Source organism: Calidris pugnax, unplaced genomic scaffold (genome assembly GCF_001431845.1).
Source record: "Calidris pugnax isolate Ruff unplaced genomic scaffold, ASM143184v1 scaffold173, whole genome shotgun sequence".
Lineage (NCBI taxonomy): Eukaryota > Metazoa > Chordata > Aves > Charadriiformes > Scolopacidae > Calidris > Calidris pugnax.
Window position 1 is genome coordinate 100,360 of NW_015090917.1, and position 21,208 is coordinate 121,567.

The 21,208-nt window shown below is 50.7% G+C and overlaps 2 protein-coding genes across 3 annotated transcripts in view; one reads left to right on the top strand and one right to left on the bottom strand.

Moving 5' to 3' along the window:
• CHAF1A (chromatin assembly factor 1 subunit A) overlaps positions 1 to 19,097 on the bottom strand; it is a 20,683-nt gene extending 1,586 nt beyond the window's left edge. Inside the window, exons 1-14 of the mRNA XM_014949682.1 lie at positions 18,598 to 19,097; positions 18,155 to 18,205; positions 16,108 to 16,925; positions 13,502 to 13,561; positions 10,392 to 10,633; positions 9,384 to 9,444; positions 9,067 to 9,135; positions 8,628 to 8,851; positions 7,523 to 7,694; positions 7,238 to 7,318; positions 7,058 to 7,147; positions 6,577 to 6,841; positions 4,536 to 5,023; positions 1,539 to 1,632 (exon numbers count right to left, since the gene is read on the bottom strand). Of these exons, the coding sequence (XP_014805168.1) occupies positions 1,539 to 1,632; positions 4,536 to 5,023; positions 6,577 to 6,841; positions 7,058 to 7,147; positions 7,238 to 7,318; positions 7,523 to 7,694; positions 8,628 to 8,851; positions 9,067 to 9,135; positions 9,384 to 9,444; positions 10,392 to 10,633; positions 13,502 to 13,561; positions 16,108 to 16,925; positions 18,155 to 18,205; positions 18,598 to 18,691 (2,809 nt within the window). The 5' untranslated portion in view covers positions 18,692 to 19,097. The remainder of the gene's footprint in view (positions 1 to 1,538; positions 1,633 to 4,535; positions 5,024 to 6,576; positions 6,842 to 7,057; positions 7,148 to 7,237; positions 7,319 to 7,522; positions 7,695 to 8,627; positions 8,852 to 9,066; positions 9,136 to 9,383; positions 9,445 to 10,391; positions 10,634 to 13,501; positions 13,562 to 16,107; positions 16,926 to 18,154; positions 18,206 to 18,597) is intronic.
• Positions 19,098 to 19,527: 430 nt separating this feature from the next.
• The window catches only part of SH3GL1 (SH3-domain GRB2-like 1), a 30,581-nt gene continuing 28,900 nt past the window's right edge, over positions 19,528 to 21,208 (top strand). For both annotated transcript variants that reach the window (XM_014949685.1, XM_014949686.1), the window contains exon 1: positions 19,528 to 19,721. In XM_014949685.1, the coding sequence (XP_014805171.1) occupies positions 19,677 to 19,721 (45 nt within the window). In that variant the 5' untranslated portion in view covers positions 19,528 to 19,676. The remainder of the gene's footprint in view (positions 19,722 to 21,208) is intronic.

Below are 21,208 nucleotides of genomic sequence, written 5' to 3' on the forward strand. Positions count from 1 at the left end.
CACCCTCTCAGTAAAGTAGTTCTTTCTAATATCTAATCTAAATCTCCCCTGCCCCAACTTCAGACCATTTCCTCTGGTCTTGTCGTTCGTCCTTTGGGAGAAGAGGCCAACACCTGCCCCTCTACACCCTCCTTTCAGGTAGTTGTAGAGGGCAAGGAGGTCTCCCCTCAGCCTCCTCTTCTCCAAACTAAACATGCCCAGTTCCCTCAGCCTCTCCTCATAGGACTTGTTCTCCAGGCCCCTCACCAGCTTGGTGAGGAAGGCAGGGGAGGGGAGTTACTCTCCAGAGCCAGTCAGTCCTGGGAGGGCTCTGGACTTAACCCAGCCCAGAGAGCAGCCCTGCCCAGCAACCTGTACCAGCAGTGACTGGATCTGCTGGTTCTCACCCCAATGTTCACTTTTCTAACCAGAAAAAAACCCCCAAAGGTAACACTGGCAGCCAAACACTAGTCACAAGTGCTTTGTGTTATTTAGTCAACTGGAGGAAGAGGGAAAAAAAGGGCAAGAGTGGGTTAGAGGAGATCATAAATGTCAAAAGAAGCATCTAGAATAAGATATAAAAAAGCAGAGAAGTACCCAGAATCAAACATCAAGGCTCGATGAAAGAGGGGCAGAAAAACTGCAACAGGAGCAAAAGAAGCATCTAGAATAAGACATAACAAAGCAGAGAAGTACCCAGGATCAAACATCAAGGCTTGATGAAAGAGGGGCAGAAAAACTGCAACAGGTTCAAGCCTCACAACTTTCCCATTATCCTGCTCTCCCTCCTGGGACCAAGCTACTGCCAAGAATCACAGAATTGTTGGAGTTGGAAGGGACCTTCTAGAGATCATCTTGTCCAACTCCCCTGCCAAAGCAGGGCTGCCCAGAGCACATCACTCAGGAGCATCCAGGAGGGGCTTGAAGATCTCCAGAGAAGGGGACTCCACACCCTCCCTGGGCAGCCTCTGCCAGGGCTCTGGCACCCTCACCCCAAAGAAGTTCTTCCTCAGATTGGAGTGGAACTTCCCATGGTCCAGCTTGTGCCCGTTGCCCCTCATCCTGTCACTGGGAACCACTGAAAAGAGTCCAGCTCCATCCTCTTTCAACCCACCCTTTAGATACTTATAAGCATTAATAAGCTTTATAAGCATTAATCAGCCTTCTCTTCTCCAGGCTCAAGAGCCCCAGCTCTCTCAGCCTTTCCTCATCAGGGAGATGCTCCAATCCCTCCATCATCTTTGTTGCCCCACGCTGGACTCTCTCCAGCAGTTCCCTGTCTCTCTTGAACTGGGGAGCCCAGAACTGGACACAGGATTCCAGTTGTGGCCTCCCCAGTAGAGAGCAGAGGGGGAGAATGACCTCCCTCCACCTCCTGGACACACTCTTCCCTACACAGCCCAGGATCCCATGGTCCTTCTTGGTGACAAGGGCACATTGCTGGCTCCTGGATAGTTTCCTCTCCACCAGGACCCCCAGATCCTTCTCCTCAGCAGTGCTTTCCAGGAGGTCCATCCCTAAACTAACCTAAGAAGCTGCTGTCGATTTATTTCTCCCACCTTTGCCTGGCTGTATATCCACAATCATGCAGTCGTCATCTTCCTCATCCTCCTCGGTGTCTGCCTGAAATCCATCCAGCTCTGCAGCTTCAGCCTTAAGGAAAAAACAAAGGTTACCAGCCGGGTATCAGCGAGATGATGGTGCCAACACACGACACCAAGCCCACCCAGTGCCTAGGAGGAACCACAACTGGCACCCCCAGCACGGTCTGAGCAGTTGGGCCTATTTATGGGAAGAAAAATAAGCAACCCCTGGCTTCCACAGACACTGATATTTTATTTTTTTTAAATAAAAGGCCTTGTCTGCAGCAGCACGTACCACGGGAAGCGTGCCAAGCTTCTCCTCTGAGATGTTTCCCTGTTACACAACGCAGTGAAGAGCCTACACACCGAAACCTCAGCTCAAACCTTCACTGAAATCTTACTTGGTTTTGTTGGGTTTTTTGGAAGGGGAAATCTCTCCCCCCCTCTGCCGATCATTTTGGATGCTTTCTTCCTTCTGAACAGTTTTGCTTGTCAAGTTTGAAGCGTGTTCTCCCCCCGATTCCTCCTCGTCTTTGCCAATTAGCTTTTTACTCAGGGAGGGGCGACAGTTTTTCCTTTGGTGACCCCATTTTCTGCCACGGGAGCAGCACAAAGTACTCATTTTGAATCGAGAAAATGAAGGCAAGGAGTGACACAAACTGAATTTGCCCAGCTTTGAACAGCTCTGAGTGTTTTTTGACTGTGTGTGTGTGTGTGTGTGTGTCCCCAGCTGGAACTGGGGAATGAAAAATCTCAGACTTACAACCCGGTCCCCAGCCCTGAGAAGCTGTTCTCCAAGAGAAGACGTTTTAAATGTATATTTTTCATTAAAGTCACAGTTTTCAGATTAAGTCTTCCCCTCCTACACGCCTTCACTTCCACACCAAGTCCTTCTCTCTCCAGGCTTTATGTAAGAGCACCTTTACTCACACGAGTCCCGGCGAGTAACACGTGCCAGGGCAGAGAACCTGGTGGCCTTGACCTACCAGTGGCTCCCAGTTTGTCCCCAGGCTCCAGCCTGGCTCTGTGGGGAGGATGAGAGCTCACCACTTTGGCAGGGCTGATTTAGACCTCAGGCATGAAAGGCTTTCAGGGCTCTGACACCTCTGCTCCAAGCTGTGCAGCACCACACCTTTGAAGAGCTTTGAAGAATTGAGGCCAATGATGGCACTCCGCTAAAAACCTTTGTTTTGCTCTTTTCTGCTCAAGTAGTTGGTTACAAGCAGAATTTCCAGCGGGTGCCAAGCAGAGATTTTTTTATCTCTTGCCTTTATTTAGTGTATAAGGAAAAAAAAAAAAACCCAAGCAGATGGAGTTTGGGGGCTGAACAGCTTCTCACAAGTCTCTGATCCCTATCAATACTTGAAGGCAGAGCTTTTTCAGTAGAAAAGCCCAAGAAGCCAGGAATAAAGCGGGCAGGAAAAGCATTAAAAAGCCTTGTCTGTAGTTTCTTTCCTCCCCTCTTTGTCCACGGGGGATAAGGAAGAAATCCAGACAGTGCAAACCCTGTCCTACCTGGAGGTTTGGAAACAAACAGTTGATAACACCCAGTTTCAGGAGCTAAAGCCTCACTGCCTTAAACGCCCGACAGAGCAGACACAGCTAAAGCCCCCACCACAGGCTTCTCAGCCACCTTTTTGGATGATTAAGCTCTTAATTCTACCTGTGGTTGCCCTGAAAAGCAGCAGCAAACAACAGGAAGACCACAACAAAGCTGAGAGCTGGAGTAGCACCTACTCCAAATCCATCTCATTCCGTTCCTATGAATTATTATACTTTTTTTCAAGCGGCTCTCAAAATTCAGCTTCGTGTTCAGCATAAACAGGAGACTTTACAGACTGGTAGGGGTTGAGTTGCAGCACTTTGGAACATTTAATCAGTGCACATGCAACTGCTGTAAGTCACCAGCTCAGGCTATACATCTGGCAGCCATACACACCCAGAGAAAAACCCACATACAAATCCTATACAGCTGTAAAACCCAGGCCAAGCAGACACTCAGAAACTATTCACAGCTTGGATGCAATCACTGCCAAATAGCAGAAAATGGAAGAACAGCAGGAGAGCAACATTTCAAACGGAACAGACAGTCCAAGCTGGAGAAACACAAAAGAAACTCATCTCTTTAGAGTCGTGTAATTTCACTCCTCTCCCTACAAAAAAATAAAGGCTCTTTTTGTACAGAGATGTGGGGCTGGGTATTTCAACTCTGCTCACGGCAGATCTAGGCCAAGCTGGGAGGCAGCCAGGATGTTTGCCTGCTGAAGACACACAGCTACGTTCCCCTCGTTCTTTACTGGGGAAGAACAGAATCCCAGAATGATCTGGGGTTGGAAGGGACCTCTGGAGATCACCTCCTCCAACCCCCTGCCACAGCAGGGTCACCCAGAGCAGGTCCCACAGGAACGTGTCCAGGTGGGTTTGAATGTCTCCAGAGAAGGAGACTCCACCACCTCCCTGGGCAGCCTCTGCCAGGGCTCTGCCACCCTCACAGCAAAGAAGTTCCTCCTCATGTTGAGATGGAACTTCCCATGGTCAAGTTTGTGCCCATTTCCTCTTGTCCTGTCCCTGGGCACCACTGAGAAAAGCCTGGCCCCATCCTCCTGACACCCACCCTTTCAGTATTTATCGGTGTTGATCAGATCCCCCCCTCAGCCTTCTCTTCTCCAGACTAAGAAGAGGACAAGGGGCAATGGGCACAAGTTGAAACATAAAGGGTTCCACTTGAATATGAGGAAAAACTTTTTCATGGTGAGGGTGATGGAGCCCTGGAACAGGCTGCCCAGGGAGGGTGTGGAGTCCCCTTCTTTGGAGATTTTCAAGACCTGCCTGGATGCATTCTTGAACTGGGGAGCCCAGAACTGGTCCCAGTGCTCCAGATGGGGCCTCCCCAGGGCAGAGCAGAGGGACAGGATGACCTCCCTCCACCTGTTGGCCACACAGGTCAAAAGGAACGGCACGAAAGGAGCTCACCTGCTCAGCATCCCGAGGCCTTTTCATGAATTTTGTGATGGACATGCTGCCAGTGGGCTTCCTCTTCACCGAGACGGGGGTGGCCTGCAGGACCGTCCCACCCAACACGCTGCCACCCTCCTCCTTCCCCGAAGAAGGGACTTGGGTGACGTAGTTCCATTGACAAGGGACAGGGAGATGCTCTTGCTGGAAACTCTTCAGCACCTCCGAGTGGACGTACCAGCACATCCGATACTCGGGTCTCTTCTCGTAGACAGAGTTCTCGGAAATGAGGCGTTTTAGCCTGGCTTTGGAGGGGACACCGTTGTCCTCCCCCACGGGGGTCTGCGGGCGGGAGGTTTGGGGGCTCGCGGGGCTGGTGTCGCTGCCCTCGGCGGCTGCGCTCACGTCACTGAACAGTCCCTGCCTGCAGCACTCCTGGAACTCCTGGATGATGACTTTGCTCCCGTTGACGTTGCCGTGAAGCAGTGGCAGGAGGTGGCCGAGGACTGTGGAGAAGAAGACACGCACAAAGCTTACAGGGAAGAAACATTTAAAAGCCAAGAAAAGCCAGGCTGATATCACCTTGGACAGGCTGGAGGGCTGGGCAAGGAAGAACCTCATGAGGTTCAACAGGGAAAAGTGTAGGGTCCTGCACCTGGGGAAGAAAAATGTCAGGTACCAGTACAGGTTAGGGGTGGACCTGCTGGAGGCAACTACTGAAGAGAAAGATCTAGGGGTCCTGGTGGACAGTAAAATGACAATGAGTAAACAGTGTGCTCTTGCGGCCAGGAAGGCCAATGGTATCTTGGGTTGCATAGGGAAGAGTGTGGCCAGCAGGTCAAGGGAAGTCATTCTCCCCCTCTGCTCTGCACTGGTGAGGCCACAACTGGAATCCTGCGTCCAGTTCTGGGCTCCCCAGTTCAAGAGGGACAGGGAACTACTAGAAAGAGTCCAGCGAAGGGCAACAAAGATGATTCAAGGATTGGAGCATCTCCCTTATGAGGAGAGACTGAGAGAGCTGGGACTCTTTAGTCTGGAGAAGAGAAGGCTGAGGGGAGACCTTATCAATGCCTACAAGTATCTCAAGGGAGGGTTGAAGGAGGAGGGAGCCAGACTCTTTTCAGTGGTTCCCAGTGAGAGGACGAGGGGCAACGGGCACAAGTTGGAACAGAAGAGGTTCCACTCAAATATGAGGAGAAACTTCTTCACGGTGAGGGTGGCAGAGCCCTGGAACAGGCTGCCCAGGGAGGGTGTGGAGTCCCCTTCCTTGGAGATTTTCAAGACCTGCCTGGATGCTCCTGAGTAACATGCTCTGACAAGCTCTGGGCAATCCTGCTTCAGCAGGGGAGTTGGACTAGATGATCTCTATGGTCCCTTCCAACTCTAAAATTCAGTGAAATTCAGTGAAACCTATCAGTACCCACACCCCAGGAAGAAAACAAACAGGTTGGGAATAATTTTAGAGACAGGATTGTACCAGGAGGTAAATCATAGAATGGTTAGGGTTGGAAGGGACCTCAAAGATCATCGAGTTGGGGGGTGACTTTCCTACAACCCCCTCAGTGGAAGCTTCGACTCCTATTCTAGCCTTTAATAGAAAGAACTTGATATATTCATTCCAGGAAAAACAAAAGCTTTTTAAAATCCAGCTTTTTACTGCGTTCCCTGAGCTACAGAAGCTGCTCCTGAACTGTGCAGATTCATCTTTGTGTTAATCACGCACAGGATACTCAGAATTGACACTGGTCACACAAATGAAATCCTTTGTCCCAATTAATGGAGCAATGGGCTCAAACACTCCCAGTAAACAGCCCTAAAGCTGAGTCTCGTTGGCTTTATTTCCTAGATTATCTAGAGCAAGAGTTTGTGGAGAGCATGACTAGGGCCATCCCAGAGGCAACGCCAGAAAACTCCTTCCCAAGAACTCTCACAGAGATTCCTTGGATTTCAGACTCAAAATCAGGTCATCCCATATTTAACATTCAATAGACAAAGCTGTTCTCTCCAAAGCAGAGCAGAGTGGCACAAAAGTACAACTATTCAGCCCTTCAGGTCTTACTTTGCTGATCTTTTGCTCTTTTTTTACTGCATTTCTGTGTCTGCTGTTCTTCCTCTGCGACAGGTGAATCCAGGAGACACGCAGAGAACTGCAGGAGAACCTTTAGGTCCCCGTTGGCGCCGCTGCCGTCGTTTTCTGCGCTTGCCCAGACGCAGCCGATTTTCACGGGCTGCAGAACATGGAACCTCTTCCCCTTGGCCATCAGCTCATCCCACTCCTTGGCTTTCAGCTTCTGACGAACCTTCTGGTTCTCCGGGTCGCACTCCTAAAGCCACGGGGGAGAAAGAACTCCATACATTCATTCCAGGAAAAACAAAAGCTTTTTCAAATCCAGCTTTTTACCGTGTTCCCTGAGCTACAGAAGCCGCTCCTGAACCGTGCAGATCTGAGTTACACCACTGCCTAGACTCCCTCTGCCAATATTTGTTACACAATTCACTGGAAACAGAGATGGAAAACCAGTGACACCCAGTCCACTTACCTCTGTCACTCCTTCATCTTCAGATAGGTACCCATGGGGTACAAAAAACCCATCGTCATCATCTTCGTCCTCTCCCTCCTCTTCATCATCCTAAAAATAAACTCTGCTGATTAGAAATCACACTGACAAGCAGAATCGGTTCAGGAAAGCTGGTTTTTTTTCAGCATGGGGAATCCTTACCCCTTCGCTGTGGGAGAGGCTTTCTCCAGGTTCCTCCTCTTCCCATTCTTCATCACTGTCTACTTCGTAGTCCAGTAGTTTCTAGAAGAAATGCCATTTCTGTGAGTGAATTGAGAGCACGACGCCGGAGCCCACTCAGGGCTTCAAAACTCAGGAGGAAGAGGGAATATGCAAGCGGATGGGAAATCCCAGAAAACAGGGAAACTTGGCCAACAAGCCCATCTTCACTTCAAGAGCAGAAAGAAAGAAAGAAAAGAATCCAACGACAGCCCGTGAGGTGCTTACACTGTCCTTTGCCCAAGGATTCCTGGGACGGATCGCAGTGGTTTTCTTGTTCCAGGTGCCCCAGTACGCGGGACGGTGATTCTCACAGAACTGCAGAAGTTTCATTCTACCAAATTTCCCCCTTTCGGGAACAGCATCTGTTTTGCAGTTGTCCACCACCACCACCACGTCGCTGTTAAAAGAAGAGACCGTCTTCAGTCCTTCCCTCCCCTCCTGCTCAGGAAAACATTGGTCCAGCCACAATATCAACCCAGAGTCCATTAGAACAGACACTCCCGATGACAAGCCACCTCCCTCCTTAACTGCATCTCTGGTTTAGCTGTCAGTGCCTTTATTTTTTAAAATTATCAAAGACAAACACCACTAAAGGCCACCGGTGTCCAGGGCTGAAGGCAGCTCCCTGAAGTGCAAGATTTCCTGCAGGGAAGGATTTGAGAAGCGTTGTATGGAATGAAGAAAACCTACATCATAGAATCATAGACTGGTTTGGGATGGAAGAGACCTTAAAGATCATCTCATTCCAACCCCCCTGCCCTGGGCAGGGACACCTCCCACCACACCAGGTTGCTCCAAGCCCCGTCCAACCTGCCCTTGAACCCCTCCAGGGATGGGGCAGCCACAACTTCTCCAGGCAACCTGGGCCAGTGTCTCACCACCCTCACAGCAAAGAAGTTCTTTCTCATATCTAATCTAAATCTCCCCTCTTTCAATCTAAAATCATTACCCCTCCTCCTATCGTTACACTCCCTGACAAAGAGCCCCTAAAATCATTACCCCTCATCCTATCGTTACACTCCCTGACAAAGAGCCCCTCCCCAGCTCTCCTGTAGGCTCTAAGGTCTCCCTGAAGCCTTCTCTTCTCCAACCCCAGCTCTCTCAGCCTGTCTTCACAGGAGAGGGTTCCAGCCCTCTGATCATTTCACAATGCTCATTTCACATCATCACACAATGCTCCCTGTGGAAGCAATTCTCATATAAAAATGAGTATTCAAAGAAAAGCCCCACCTTTCCAACCTCTCCCATAGCAGAATAAAGCCTACCTCAAAACCATTCTGTGATTTAGTACATTAAAAAAGTGAAGAAACCTCCCCAAACTCATACTGACCTGTTTACTATGTCAGCACTGTTATTGACAAAAGTAGGACCAGTTTTCCGTGGTTTACGACACTTTAGATCCCTCAAAAAAGAAACGTCACTATTCTGGAGGTGCAGGAGCTTATCCAGCTGTTCTAAAAAGTCAGGATCCAGGGCGATACGAGAAAGGGGAGCTAAGACCATGTTCTCCTTAATTTCAAAAGGAGCAAACTTTCCACAAGAGCCAGCAAGAATCTGAAATATTAAACGAGGATCGTTAGGGTCTGAACTGAGAAACCGCAGCACTAACACTCTGCTCTGGTCACAGACTTTGAATTAAATCCTTTGGAAATGAGGAAATAAGAAATACTAATGCTTTGCCCACCCAAGAAGCTCTAAGGGAGAGTTCAGAAGGACATCAGTGTCTTTATTAGACAGAGATACAAAACACATGAAGAGCAATACCTCACCTTCGGGGCTTGTGGAGTCTTTGGTTTCTGGAAGAACCTCGTAATTTCTGCTTTCTGTGCATTAATACGCTGCAATCAGAAGCAAAATGCAAATTAACAATCACAAAGGTAGGACAAGGCCTTATAATTCAAGGTGAGCTCTACGCATGACCCAACTTCAAATCTAGCGAGCTATAAAGCCAAGCTCAGTTATTTACCAGCTCCTGTAACTCAACAACAAAAATAATAATTGCAGCGTCAGCCGGGCGCCAGGGAGCCCATTAACATCATTTCACCACAGCAGAAGAATTTAGAGACAAATTAGAGAAAGCATTTACCTTTTCCTCCTCTCTTAACCGTTTCTCCTCTTCTTTCTTTCTCTTCTCTTCGAGTTTTGCCCTTTAACAGAAAGTTCATTTGAAGTGTCACAAATCACAAGGTGTTTATTTGCAGTGAGGAAGTGTGAGAAGCCCCAGAGCTTGACCCCATCATGATAGACAAGAAGAGAATTCATCTAATAATCTATTTATCAGCCAAGGACCATACTTGTTTAAGTGTGCAGAGGACTCCCTTCATTCCTCCTAGAGCAAATATTGACCTGTTTTAGCCACAAAGTAGCTTTGGCTGCTTCAACTTTCCCTCAATGCCAGGAAAGGGAATTGATGGTGTTATTGAGTTACAAGCAATTCCTTCACCCGACAGGGCACCAGTGCCAGGACGTTGCAAAAGTACAGGACAGACTGGTCATGGAGGAGAAAAAGCCAGTGGAGCGTGACAGCGCTCTTCAGCCTTCTCCAAGCAGAAGCCCAGGTCAGCCCACAAGGAAGAAGAGGAGGCTCTGGGGAGACCTTATAGCAGCCTTTCAATACCTGAAGGGTGCCTGTAGAAGAGCTGGGGAGGGACTCTTTGCCAGGAAGGGTAATGATAGGACAAGGGGAAACGGTTTTAAATTGGAAGAAAAAAGATTCAGATTAGATCTCAGGCAGAAATTTTTTACTCTGAGGGTGGTGAGACACTGGAACAGGTTGCCCGGGGAAGTTGTGGATGCCCCATCCCTGGAGGGGTTCAAGGCCAGGCTGGATGGGGCCTTGAGCAACCTGCTCTAGTGGGAGGTGTCCCTGCCCATGGCAGGGGGGTTGGAACTAGATGATCTTTGAGGTCCCTTCCAACCCAAACCATTCTGTGATTCTATGAAAAAGCACTGTTGAGCTCAGGGCCTGGTGGACACAGCCCTTCAAGTGCTTAAAATATATCCTGTCTAACCAGTACATGCTCTAGAAGGCCAATTTGGGCATGAAAAGGTGCTCACACAATTCCCCAGGACCCGTGGAAACCCAGCCACTTACTCCAACGCTTCCTGCCTCTCCTTGCGCTTCTCCTCCTTCACCCTCAGCTTCTCCGCTTTCTCCTTTTCTTCTTTCTCCTTCTTTTCCCTCCTTTCTTTCTCTTTCAGCTCTTTCTCCTCTTCTTTCTTCTTCTTGGCCTCCTCCTTGGCTCGCTCTTTGGCGGCTTTTGCTTCTTCTTTCAGTCTCCCCTTTTCCTCCCTTTCCGCCTGCAGCTTCTGCAGTTTGTCTGCGCGCTCCTGGTCCTGGGGCAGAAAGAAGCCGTTCAACAAGTTGCCTCTTTGTCCCCAGCAATTAAAAACTCGAGGAAAACAAGGGCTTCATTTCTTCAGCTGAGATCCTACAGCAGATTCTTGCACCCACCCAATGCTTTTCTAGCTATCATGGGTTATTAACACAAGGTTATTAATTGTTACCCGGGCCAGCCGAGCTATTCGGGCTCTCTGAAGGCATTAATTATTCTTTTCTCCTAACAAATGGAAGCATTTGCATTTTCTAAGCAGCAAGATGCTTCTAAGCATCTACTGGCTTTATAGTCATCTTCATTAGCGATGTATAGCGTTATGGAAAATGATATGGGAATTAAAAAAATTAATTTAACTTAATGGACTTCAGATTGTTTCTAAAAGACTTCCTTTAGAAATCTGTACCTCCCCAGCTAAGCTTTCATGCCTTTATATCAACATAGGGCCACCGTGGTACGGGTTTGAAAAGTGAATTTGATTTGATTTTGCATTATGAACCCATAAGGATTTTCTGCCTGTGTTTTTCCACTATTTCAGGCAGTAACGTGAGTCTCCAAACTCTGCTGCTTGGTAAGACCTGGAGCTCACAGAAGAATTGTCACTTGTTGTAATCCACATTAGATAATCAGACAAGAGCAGGCACCTTAAGCTTATTTAAGGGGCACTATGGGAGCAGTGGGGGGAAGAATATACATTATATCACTATATTTCCTCCCAAAGCAATTCTCATCATGGATCTACTGCCAGCCAGGAAAATGCAGCACCCTTCTTAAAAATGATAAATTAAAGAAAAAGGCAGCTTCCCCATGTTGCAGGCATTGGTGACTTCACCAGGAGCTGAGGGTATGTCTGTGCTCAGACACACAAACCCCCTTCCCTGGGTATTTGCAGTTTTTGTTTTATTTATTTCACATCTCTTCTTGGCAACATCGAGACTCGCTGAGAGGTGCCACAACGTACAAATAACTGCAGGAGGCACCCAACATACAAAATGGTGCCAATGGGAAAAAAAAATAAATAAAAAAACTACAAAAAAATCCCAAAACACAACCCCACAATATTGTCAGAACTGAGTCATGGTGAAAAAATGATCAGTGAAAAAAAAATATCTAGTGGGTAGTTTGGGAAGCGGTGTGAAGTGAAGGGAGAGATTGGCAGGTCTATTTAATCTGCAGCATAATAAAGCTTCCATTCTCATCTCTCTGCCTCACATCACTGCTATTTTTAACACATCTATAGAATGGAAGAAAACAACAGATTGGACTTCTATGTGGGGCACTGGAAAAAAGCATCTCGGGAGCAGGCTCAGCCACATATAGCTCCTAGAAAAAAAACAAAAAACCCAACAGTCCCCCATCAACTTCATAAACCAGTTACCAAGAAACACAATTAGGAATTCATAAGCACTGGCCTTCCCAACGGCAGTTAAAATAACACCCAGTTTTCCAGCAGGCAAAGCCCCCTCCTACAGCACTGACTGTTTGAGAGCTCCCCATGAGCCTGCAGCCTCCTTATATTTAGCCTTTAATGACTGAAAGCAGAAGGGATGGCAAAATTGTGGCCCTGGAGTTTTGTTACAGGACAGTTTGGTGGGCAGCAGCACTCAGGGAGCAGAGCTCCAGCATCTCCAGCAGCAACATCAACAGGTTCTTCAGCTGTAAATACAGCAGCCAATTTGCCTCCCTGATTAATGAAGGACACCACTTCTTTCAGCTTAAAAAGGGGAAGTGTGAGAAGGATGAAAGAACTGACCCTAAAGAGAAAGGTCTTGAAGTTCCTGATGAACTTCAATAAGGGCAAGTGTAAGGTGCTGCATCTGGGGAGGAATAACCCCCTGCACCAGGACAGGTTGGGGGTGACCTGCTGGAGAGCAGCTCTGAGGAGAAAGACCTGGGAGTCATGGTGGACAACAGGATGCCCATGAGCCAGCAATGGGCCCTGGTGGCCAAGAAGGCCAGTGGCATCCTGGGGGGCATCAGGAAGAGTGTGAGCAGCAGGTGGAGGGAGGTCATCCTGCCCCTCTGCTCTGCCCTGGGGAGGCCACAGCTGGAGCACTGGGACCAGTTCTGGGCTCCCCAGTTCAAGAAGGACAGGGAACTGCTGGAGAGGGGACAGTAGAGGGCTACAAAGATCATGAGGGGCCTGGAGCATCTCTCTGATGAGGAAAGGCTGAGGGACTTGGGGCTTTTTAGTCTGGAGAAGAGAAGACTGAGGGGGGATCTGATCAACACCTATAAATACTTCAAGGGTGGGTGTCAGGAGGATGGGGCTGGTCTTTTCTCAGTGGTGCCCAGGGACAGGACAAGAGGGAACGGGCACAAACTTGAACATGGGAAGTTCTACCTAAACATGAGGAGGAACTTCTTTGCTGTGAGGGTGTCAGAGCCCTGGCAGAGGCTGCCCAGGGAGGTGGTGGAGTCTCCTTTTCTCTGGAGACATTCAAACCCCCCTGGACACGTTCCTGTGGGACCTGCTCTGGCAGGGGGTTGGAGGAGATGATCTCCAGAGGTCCCTTCCAAACCCACATCATTCTGTGATTTCACCTGCATCTGTCCACTCCCAGGCTGTGCCTTCTCAGGAAGGGACTGAAAAATTCTCCAGAGCATTTTGACAAGCCATCAGCAACATTTAGCTCCTTAATATCTTACCAAAGTGCAGAGAAACACAGCCCAGGCCACCCACACCTCATTCCGTATGCACTAAGCAGCTCTGGAACGAGCCAAGTGCTTTCTCTGCCTGAATTAACATCCTTCCATATTCATCAGTGAGGAAAAGCAGGGAAAGAGATGTTCTAAGTGGACTAAGATGAAGGGCGAAGGGTTTCGCTCGCTACTGGGCACCAAAGCACAGGAGGGAAAAATGCCTTACTCTTTGCAATCTCAGCTTCTCCTTCTCTGCTGAACTTCTGTGGAATTTCTGAGATGATACCTGGAATTAGAAAAGGCAAGTTTTAACCATCCACATCGTTCCCTTTCCATGAGGCACGAGAACTCTCACTGAGAGAAGAGCAAACTTCATCTGAATCCCATTAACATTGTTCTTGCAGATTAGTAGGTTCAGCAGCTGAAGTATTCCTTCGCTCTAGGATATAAGAACACAGTTCAAGCATTTCTAATCTCCCTGATTTACATTGAAGCCTGAATACATCTAAATGCTTCAGTTTTCATTAAGTCCTCGTGTTACTACATTTTGCATAAACAAATCCCTCCGGTCTCCTCTTCTAAAGTATCATTTGCAAAGGGAATCTCATGTGCAGAAAAACAAACAGAAGCCAGAGCTGCTCCAAATCACGAGAGAACATTTAATTATAGCAAAGTCACTTCCTTCGAGTCGAACTTGGATGGTTTGCTTTGGTTTTTTTTAACATCCTACCACTTACTCTCTCCATGATATTTAACTATTTCTGAATACAAGGACTATTATACACATTTTAACTGGTTGCTGTTCTTCTTCTCTCACTTTTCCACCACTACCAGGGCATTGACCCCAAATTCCCACCAGATCAGACTTCTGATTTCTCTTGAAGCTGTTACTTATGGGGGGGGAAATGTAGTTTATGTTTAAAAGCATTGCTTATATACTGGCCAAAGGCTTAATTTGTCAATAATTCAGAATATTGTGGCTTGGTTTCATTTATCTCCCTCTTCCATCTCCTGCCACTCGCAGTGGAAGGTGCCCTGTGATTAAGTGACTGGCACAAACCCACTGCTTCATTTTCTGTACTCCCAGACTCCCCAAAAGCTGCATCGAGATCTCCTCTATTTACCTGAGACACAAAAATAAGAGGTTTTTTTTTCAACCAGGAGCTTTAATTTATCAGAGCTGTTCCCACCTAAGAAAACAAACAAGCCAGGACAGACAACCACCAGGGCAAACAGCACCTGAGCTGCTCCTCCCTCACTTCATGCCACCAAGAGCTTGTTTGTCTGATCGTGTTACATCAGGAATCAAGTCCTTTTTTTGTTTGCACTGCTCTGCTGGACATACTTCATGCCTGCTTGAGTTTATGTACTTATTTTAGCCATGAAAGATTGCAAGTTGTAACTGTAAGAATTGTTCATTTTTTCTCAATAAGTGCACAGCAAAAGGGATGGGAGACTTGGCACATCATGAGCTTTAAATTCCAGCTTATTTATCCATTCCTCCAAGGAGGAGGTTTTTCCTCACCTGTGAGACTATTTGTTCTTAAACCCCCCAAGGGGGAACTGTTTAAAATCTTTCTTAAAAGGCTCAGGATGACATAAGCAGGAAGGCAACCAGCTGCTTCAACCTCATTTACCTGAGCTCCCTACTCAATTCTCCACCTCTGGCAGCACAACACGGACTCAACCCCTCAACACCTCCCTCATTTTCTGCTCTAATATTGTTGTTGAGCAAAATAAATTCACTGGGCATAGTCAAGCCCAACCAGGACTGTTCTGCTTCATAGAGATGACTGTTCCCCCCCTATAACCTCTCAATTTACACCACCACTCATCTCTTCCCCAGAACAGCTGAGGAGTGAACAGGTATTTGAGCCACACCAGTGTTTGAGCCACCTGCACAGATCCTATCTTCCTAAAAAGCCTCCCTTTTGATACACCACTAAAAAAATAATGTTTTAGGGCCTTTTGCTGGTCCTAAAACAGAGCTAAACCACAAAAAACTAACTCATAGAGAGCTAATTCCAAGGTGTTCCCTCCTGCACTCCAGCCCTCTCTACCCAACAGCACCCAGTGTTCCTAGGAGGGCTCTACACACGGTGGCTTTTCCCCAAATCACCTCCCCATGACAAAAAATGCTGGGAACATGAGCTCCATACGCCCAGTTTGGAGAGAGAAAGGCTCCTTGACTCGCCCTCCATCCTCATGCAGATCCCACAGTTCCACCGACACGCTGTGGTTTCAGCTTAAAGCTTTTTTTTCCTCCACCACAGCTGCAGAAATTCAGAGTTTCTGACACGCTGTGGTTTCAGATTAAAGCTTTTTGTCCTCCACCACAGCTGCAGAAATTCAGAGTTTGGTAAATATCTGCACTGACTGGTGCTGGGGTAACGGCCTCCCGCAGTAATTACACAGCAGCTTCGTCAAGGAAAGATTAAAGGTTGTGAAACGTCACCTAATGGACAAAATGGTTTTTGGAGACTGTCATCCCAAACACCAAAACACAAACTCCCAGGGCACGTGGTTTATAATAAAAAAAAAAAACCCACATAAAATGAACCTGTAACAGAGTTTAAAGTTACATTCACACGATGCAAAAACGGCAGCAGCTCAAAAACCAGACAAGATTTAAATCCTGTGGCTATAGGACTTAAAGGAAGATTCAAAAAGGCAATAATTCAGTTATGTTGTTAATAAATCAACACCACCTTTCACAGGCTTCTCATATTCTTTGTGAATATCCTACCTCTCCTCACTACCAGCGCAGGAAGCCACAGAACCCATCTGCAAACCAACAGCTTTTAAAAAAAAACCCCAAGAGAAGAGACCAACCTTCCTAACGGGCGTTGAGGCAGCCAAAGGACTAGAATTTCTCTTTGTTTCCGTTGCAGGCTGTGCCTCAGGTGAGCTCAGGGAGTGGGAGCTGAGGGAGGAATGGGTAAGTCCAGAGTCTCCTTCGTGAGACGACTCCATGGTCTCGTTTTCCGACGTGACGCTTCCATCCAGAGAAGCGACCCGGGGAGATTTTGAAGCCATAATATCCTCCAGGAGCACCACGGGCATCTTCCCCTCAAAGATGACATCCTTCAGTTCGCTCTGGTGGACCTTTGGGTTTTCCCCACTGTTACACTCCATCAACTCGGAGCACGATTGATTTCCACCCACCAAATCCTCATCTTTAGTGGCTACAGCTTCACAGGGAGCATCGGTCTCCATCGACTCATCCGTTTGGCTACTCTGAGCAGAATTCAGGCAACTCAACTGTTTTATCTCTTTTCCTAACGTGCTGGTAGCTACAGCTACAGATGAAGATGCTTTTGACTCCCAGTCAGCCCGGTCTACACCATCGCTTAGTCTATGGCTGGAGTCATTTGACAGGTCAATGACAACTACAGTTTCATTTGGGTCATCTTTTGTGTTTTTCTGCATAAAACGGTCTAACTTCCCATTAACAAGTTTCGGAGCAAAATTCACATCCCCATCCAGCTGGCAGTCATTCTCCACGTTGTCCAGGGAGGCGTTGGATGCATCCAGGGAGGAATCCTTACTGGGACCAAAGCCACTTTGCGAGCTCTTTACTTTTTTGACTTCTGAATCCCCATCATATTTTTCCTTTGGTACAGGATTCAGGCGTTTGAAGGGCAACCGAGCTGAAACAACAATATTTTGTTATTTTACTCACATCATACAGATCAGTGAAAGGGGTGGGGGGAATCAAATAGCAGGATATTTAATTAGTCACGGGAGGTGATTCTACCCCTCTACTCTGTGCTGCCCATACTCCACCTGGAGTTCCGTGTCCAGCTTTGGAGTCCTCAACACAAAAAAGACATGGACCTGTTGGACCATGTCCAGTGGAGGGCCATGAAGATGATCAGAGGGATGGAGCACCTCCCCTATGAAGACAGGCTGAGAGAGCTGGGGTTGTTCAGCCTGGAGAAGAGAAGGCTCTGGGGGGACACCTGAGTGTCCATCCCTCACTACGCTGCACCAGGCATCCTTCCGTGGACCAGAGAGGTATTTGTCACTTGGTGCTGCCCACACAGAATCACAGAATCTTCTAGGTTGGAAGGGACCTTAAAGATCATCTTGTCCAACCGTCAACCCAACTGACAAAAATAGACACCCACATAACAAACAAGGAGCATCATCACTAAACCAGACCTCCCAGCACTACATCAACCCGTCTTTTGAACACCTCCAGGGATGGGGCCTCAACCACCTCCCTGGGCAGCCCATTCCAAGGGCTGAGAACCCTTTCAGCAAAAAAATTGTTCCTAATATCCAGCCTGAACCTCCCCTGGCGCAACTTGAGGCCATTTCCTCTCGTCCTGTCGCCTGTGACTTGAGAAAAGAGACCAACCCCCATCTCTCTACACCCTCCTTTCAGGGAGTTGTAGAGAGCAATAAGACACCATCACTGAAACCCAAAAAAGGTCCCAGAAGTCTGGAGAAGGACCCCAACACAGTCTCTCCCACCCCAAAGCCATTTGACAGGACAAGGGGTAACAGTTTTAAATTGGGAGATTTAGATTAGATATAAGGAAGAAATTCTTTCCTGTGAGGGAAGTGACACACTGGAACAGGTTGCCTAGTGAAGTCATGGATGCCCCATCCCTGGAGGGGTTCAAGGCCAGGCTGGATGGGGTTTGGAGCAACCTGGGCTGGTGGAAGGTGCCCAGGGCAGGGGGCTAGAACTGGATGATCTTTAAGGTCCCTTCCAACTCTAACCATTCTATGATTCTAACAAGAATTGAACCAGGTTACCCAATTAAGGCCAGTTTATTAGTGTGAGGGGGGTATAGCTCCTACAGGCAGGTCTGACGCCATCTCAGGGCGCTGGAGCAGCGCTGGGTGACAGCCCCCCCCACAGCCTCACCTTGTACGAGCTTCCGCGCAGGAACGGCCGCTTTGTCTCTGCACTCCATGGCTGCCGGGGGGGAAAAACAGCACAAATAAACACCCCTGACAGGTTCCCGGTGAACCACCCCCCTTCCCCGCCACGGTGCACCGGCGGCAGCGCCTGAGGCGGAGCGCGGGCCCAGACAAAGAGACCGGGAAGGCCTCCCCCCCCCACCGCCGCCTCAGGCTGAGGGGATCTCTGCGCCCCGGGGCTGCCGGACACCGGCTCCCCCGCGCTAGGCCCAGGTGGAGAATAAGAAGGTCGGGCGGGAAGAAGGGAGCGGGTGAGGCGACGGGTCGGGCCCAGTCACGGGGCGCGGCGGCGGGGCCTCCTTTGTTACCCCCGGGGAAGGCCCCGCACACCCCAACCGCCGCCGGAAACGCACCGCGCCCCGGCCCCCACCGAGCTCCGAGCCTTACCTGCCAGGGCGGGACGCGGCGCGGAGTCCTGCCGCTCCTCCTCCTCCCCCTGACGGCGGCGGCAGCCGTCGCGCTCCGTCCTGGTCCGTCCCATCCCCGCCGCGGCCGGTCCCGCCCCGGGGGCTCCCGCTCGTATTTGGCGGGAGCCGGGGCGACCCCGCGCTCGGCCGCGCTGATAGGCGGAGCGCGCCCCACGTGACCCGCCCTTCCGCCCGCCCCGCCCCCGTCTCGCGAGGAGGGCGGGAGGGAAACCCAGGCCCCGGGCCTCGCCGCCGCCTCCCGATTGGCTAGCGCGACGGCCGTCGGTGATTGGCGGCGGGAGCTGTCGCTCAGATCCGCTAAAAGCGCTGATTGGATAGCTGGGTGAGGGCAGGCGGGGTGCCTCTGGGTCCTTACGCCTGCCTGCTCGCCGGGCACGGAACACGGGCAGCGGCGGTGCGGCCCCGGAGCCGACTCGGAAGAGGCCGGGACAGCCGTTCCCCAGCCCCAGGCGGAGAGGCAGAGCCACCCACCGCGCCGCTGCGCTGAGGGGCCCAAGCCAGGGCGCGAAATGGCGGCGGCGCCGGCGGCCAATGAACGGCCGCCGCGGCGGCGCGCAGGCGCAGAGCGGTGCCGCGGGGTATTATGGGAGTTGTAGTTCCTCCCGCGAGTCCCCATTCCTATCTTTAGAGGCGGGGATACAGGCCTTTTCTCGGCCTGGTCGCCCCCATGTCGCACACGCTGTCCCCTCCCTGAAGGCTCCCTCTCCCCGGTAGCGGCGGGGGCAGGTCGCCCACCCCCCGTCGCGGTTTGTCGGTCGGGTGCGGTGGCGCCGCCCGGCCGGCAGGGGGCGCGAGGGCACCACGTGGCGGGCGGGGGTGGGCGCTCCGGCCGGCGCGAGGCCGCTCCTCGGTGGTGCCGGTGGCCGTTAGGGGGCGGGGCGGGGCGGGGCGCGCGCTTCCTGGCGGCGGCGGCGGCGGAAGACGAAGAAGAAGAAGGAAAAGAAGCGGCGGCGGCAGCTGCCGGGCCGGGCTCCGCTCCGCTCCTACGTGCCGTAGGCTGTCCCGCCGCCCCCAGAGTCCCCCCCGGCCGGCGGCAGGATGTCGGTGGCAGGGCTGAAGAAGCAGTTCTATAAGGCCAGCCAGGTGAGGCACCGGGGAATCGCCGCCGCAGCACCGGGGGTGGGCGGCCTGCTGTTGCAAGCTCTGACTCGGTGGCTCCTTTCCTGCTACCGCCAGCCCGGGCCGGGCCGGTGGTCCCCTCGTTCCTGCCGTTATCACCCCTTGGCATCCCGGTTTGGTGCCCGGTGGCCCCCCTCGCCAGTGCCCGGTGCCCCAGCTCGGTACCCCTCGGAGACCCAGTCTCATATCTCCCTGAGGGCTTCTCCAGGTGCCCCCCAACACCTTCTCCCGGTGGCTCCTGACCATCCCGGGGCCCGGTATCCTGGTGCCTCCCGCCGTGGCGGGGCTGGGAGCAGAGGGGGGGCCCACGGCGTCCTCGGTGGGGCCTCCTTGGGCGATGCTGGGGGGTCCCGGGTCGCTCCCGTACCATATGGGTGCTCCTTGGGTGAACCTGGGGGGTCCCAAGTTGCCCCCCTACCCCCTGGGCTGGGGTCCCCAGTAAAAAACCGGGCCAGCGGGTGCCGGGGTTGGGGTACCGGCTGTACCTGAGGCCCAGGTGGGTGTCACGGGCCCCAAAATGTCCATAACACGGCAGGGGGATGCGTCCAGCTGGGTCTGTGGATGATGATGGCACCTCAATAGACCTTGGACTTTGGAAGTGGAGCTGGATTTAAGGAGGAAAAACCCTGGAAGGTGATGACCGTGTGGGGTTTGAGGTTGTAACGGGGAGTCACCGGCCCCGGTAACCTCGGACGGCAGCTGCAGCCCGACCTCGGGAAGCTCCTGCTTCCTGGAGAGCTGCTGGCTCAGGATTTTTGGGAATGAGGGAGCCCGGAGCCCTGGCCCCAACGGGAAACGGCTGGGGGAACGTCGGAAAAAACTTGTCAGATGTGGGATTTTTAGCCAAGAGAAAATCGATCCCATAATCGGTTGCTCCGATGGTAAATAGTGAGTTGATGTTGTTCTAAAGTGGAGAGAAAATGTGGTTTCTCAGGGCTCGGGAGGGCTGCAGCTCTCCCCCTTCCCAAACTTTGGAATTGGCTTCTAACAGGGTTCATTAACACATTTTCCTCCCCCCTCGAGCCATCCTGATCCCCCCCGAGCGGAGTTATCCTTCGTTCAGCTTGCGAAAGCTGCTGAAATCAACAGTCAGGAGGTTTTAAATATATTTTTAGAACGATTCGGGTATCGCAGAGACTCCTCTGCTTCCCCCGGTGGCTGCTTTTCTGCCCTTTTTTTAAACTTCAGAGGAATTTTTTGCCTGGATCCACCAGCAGCCCGTGTTTTCCAGGCGTAAAATTTCAGCCTGTCCAAACTCAGCCCCAGTGCGTTCGCTACGTGCGCTGCCTCCTTTCTTGGCCCTGGGTAGGAAAAAGCATTTTTTTTGCTTAAACAGCAAAGCAAAATAACAAATTCCTGAAGTCATTCTCCTCCCTCTCCCCCTTTCTCCCAAACTCTGCGTCCTGGGGTTTGTATTTTTTTCCAGAGTCGGGGGGGGGGGGGGGGGGGGG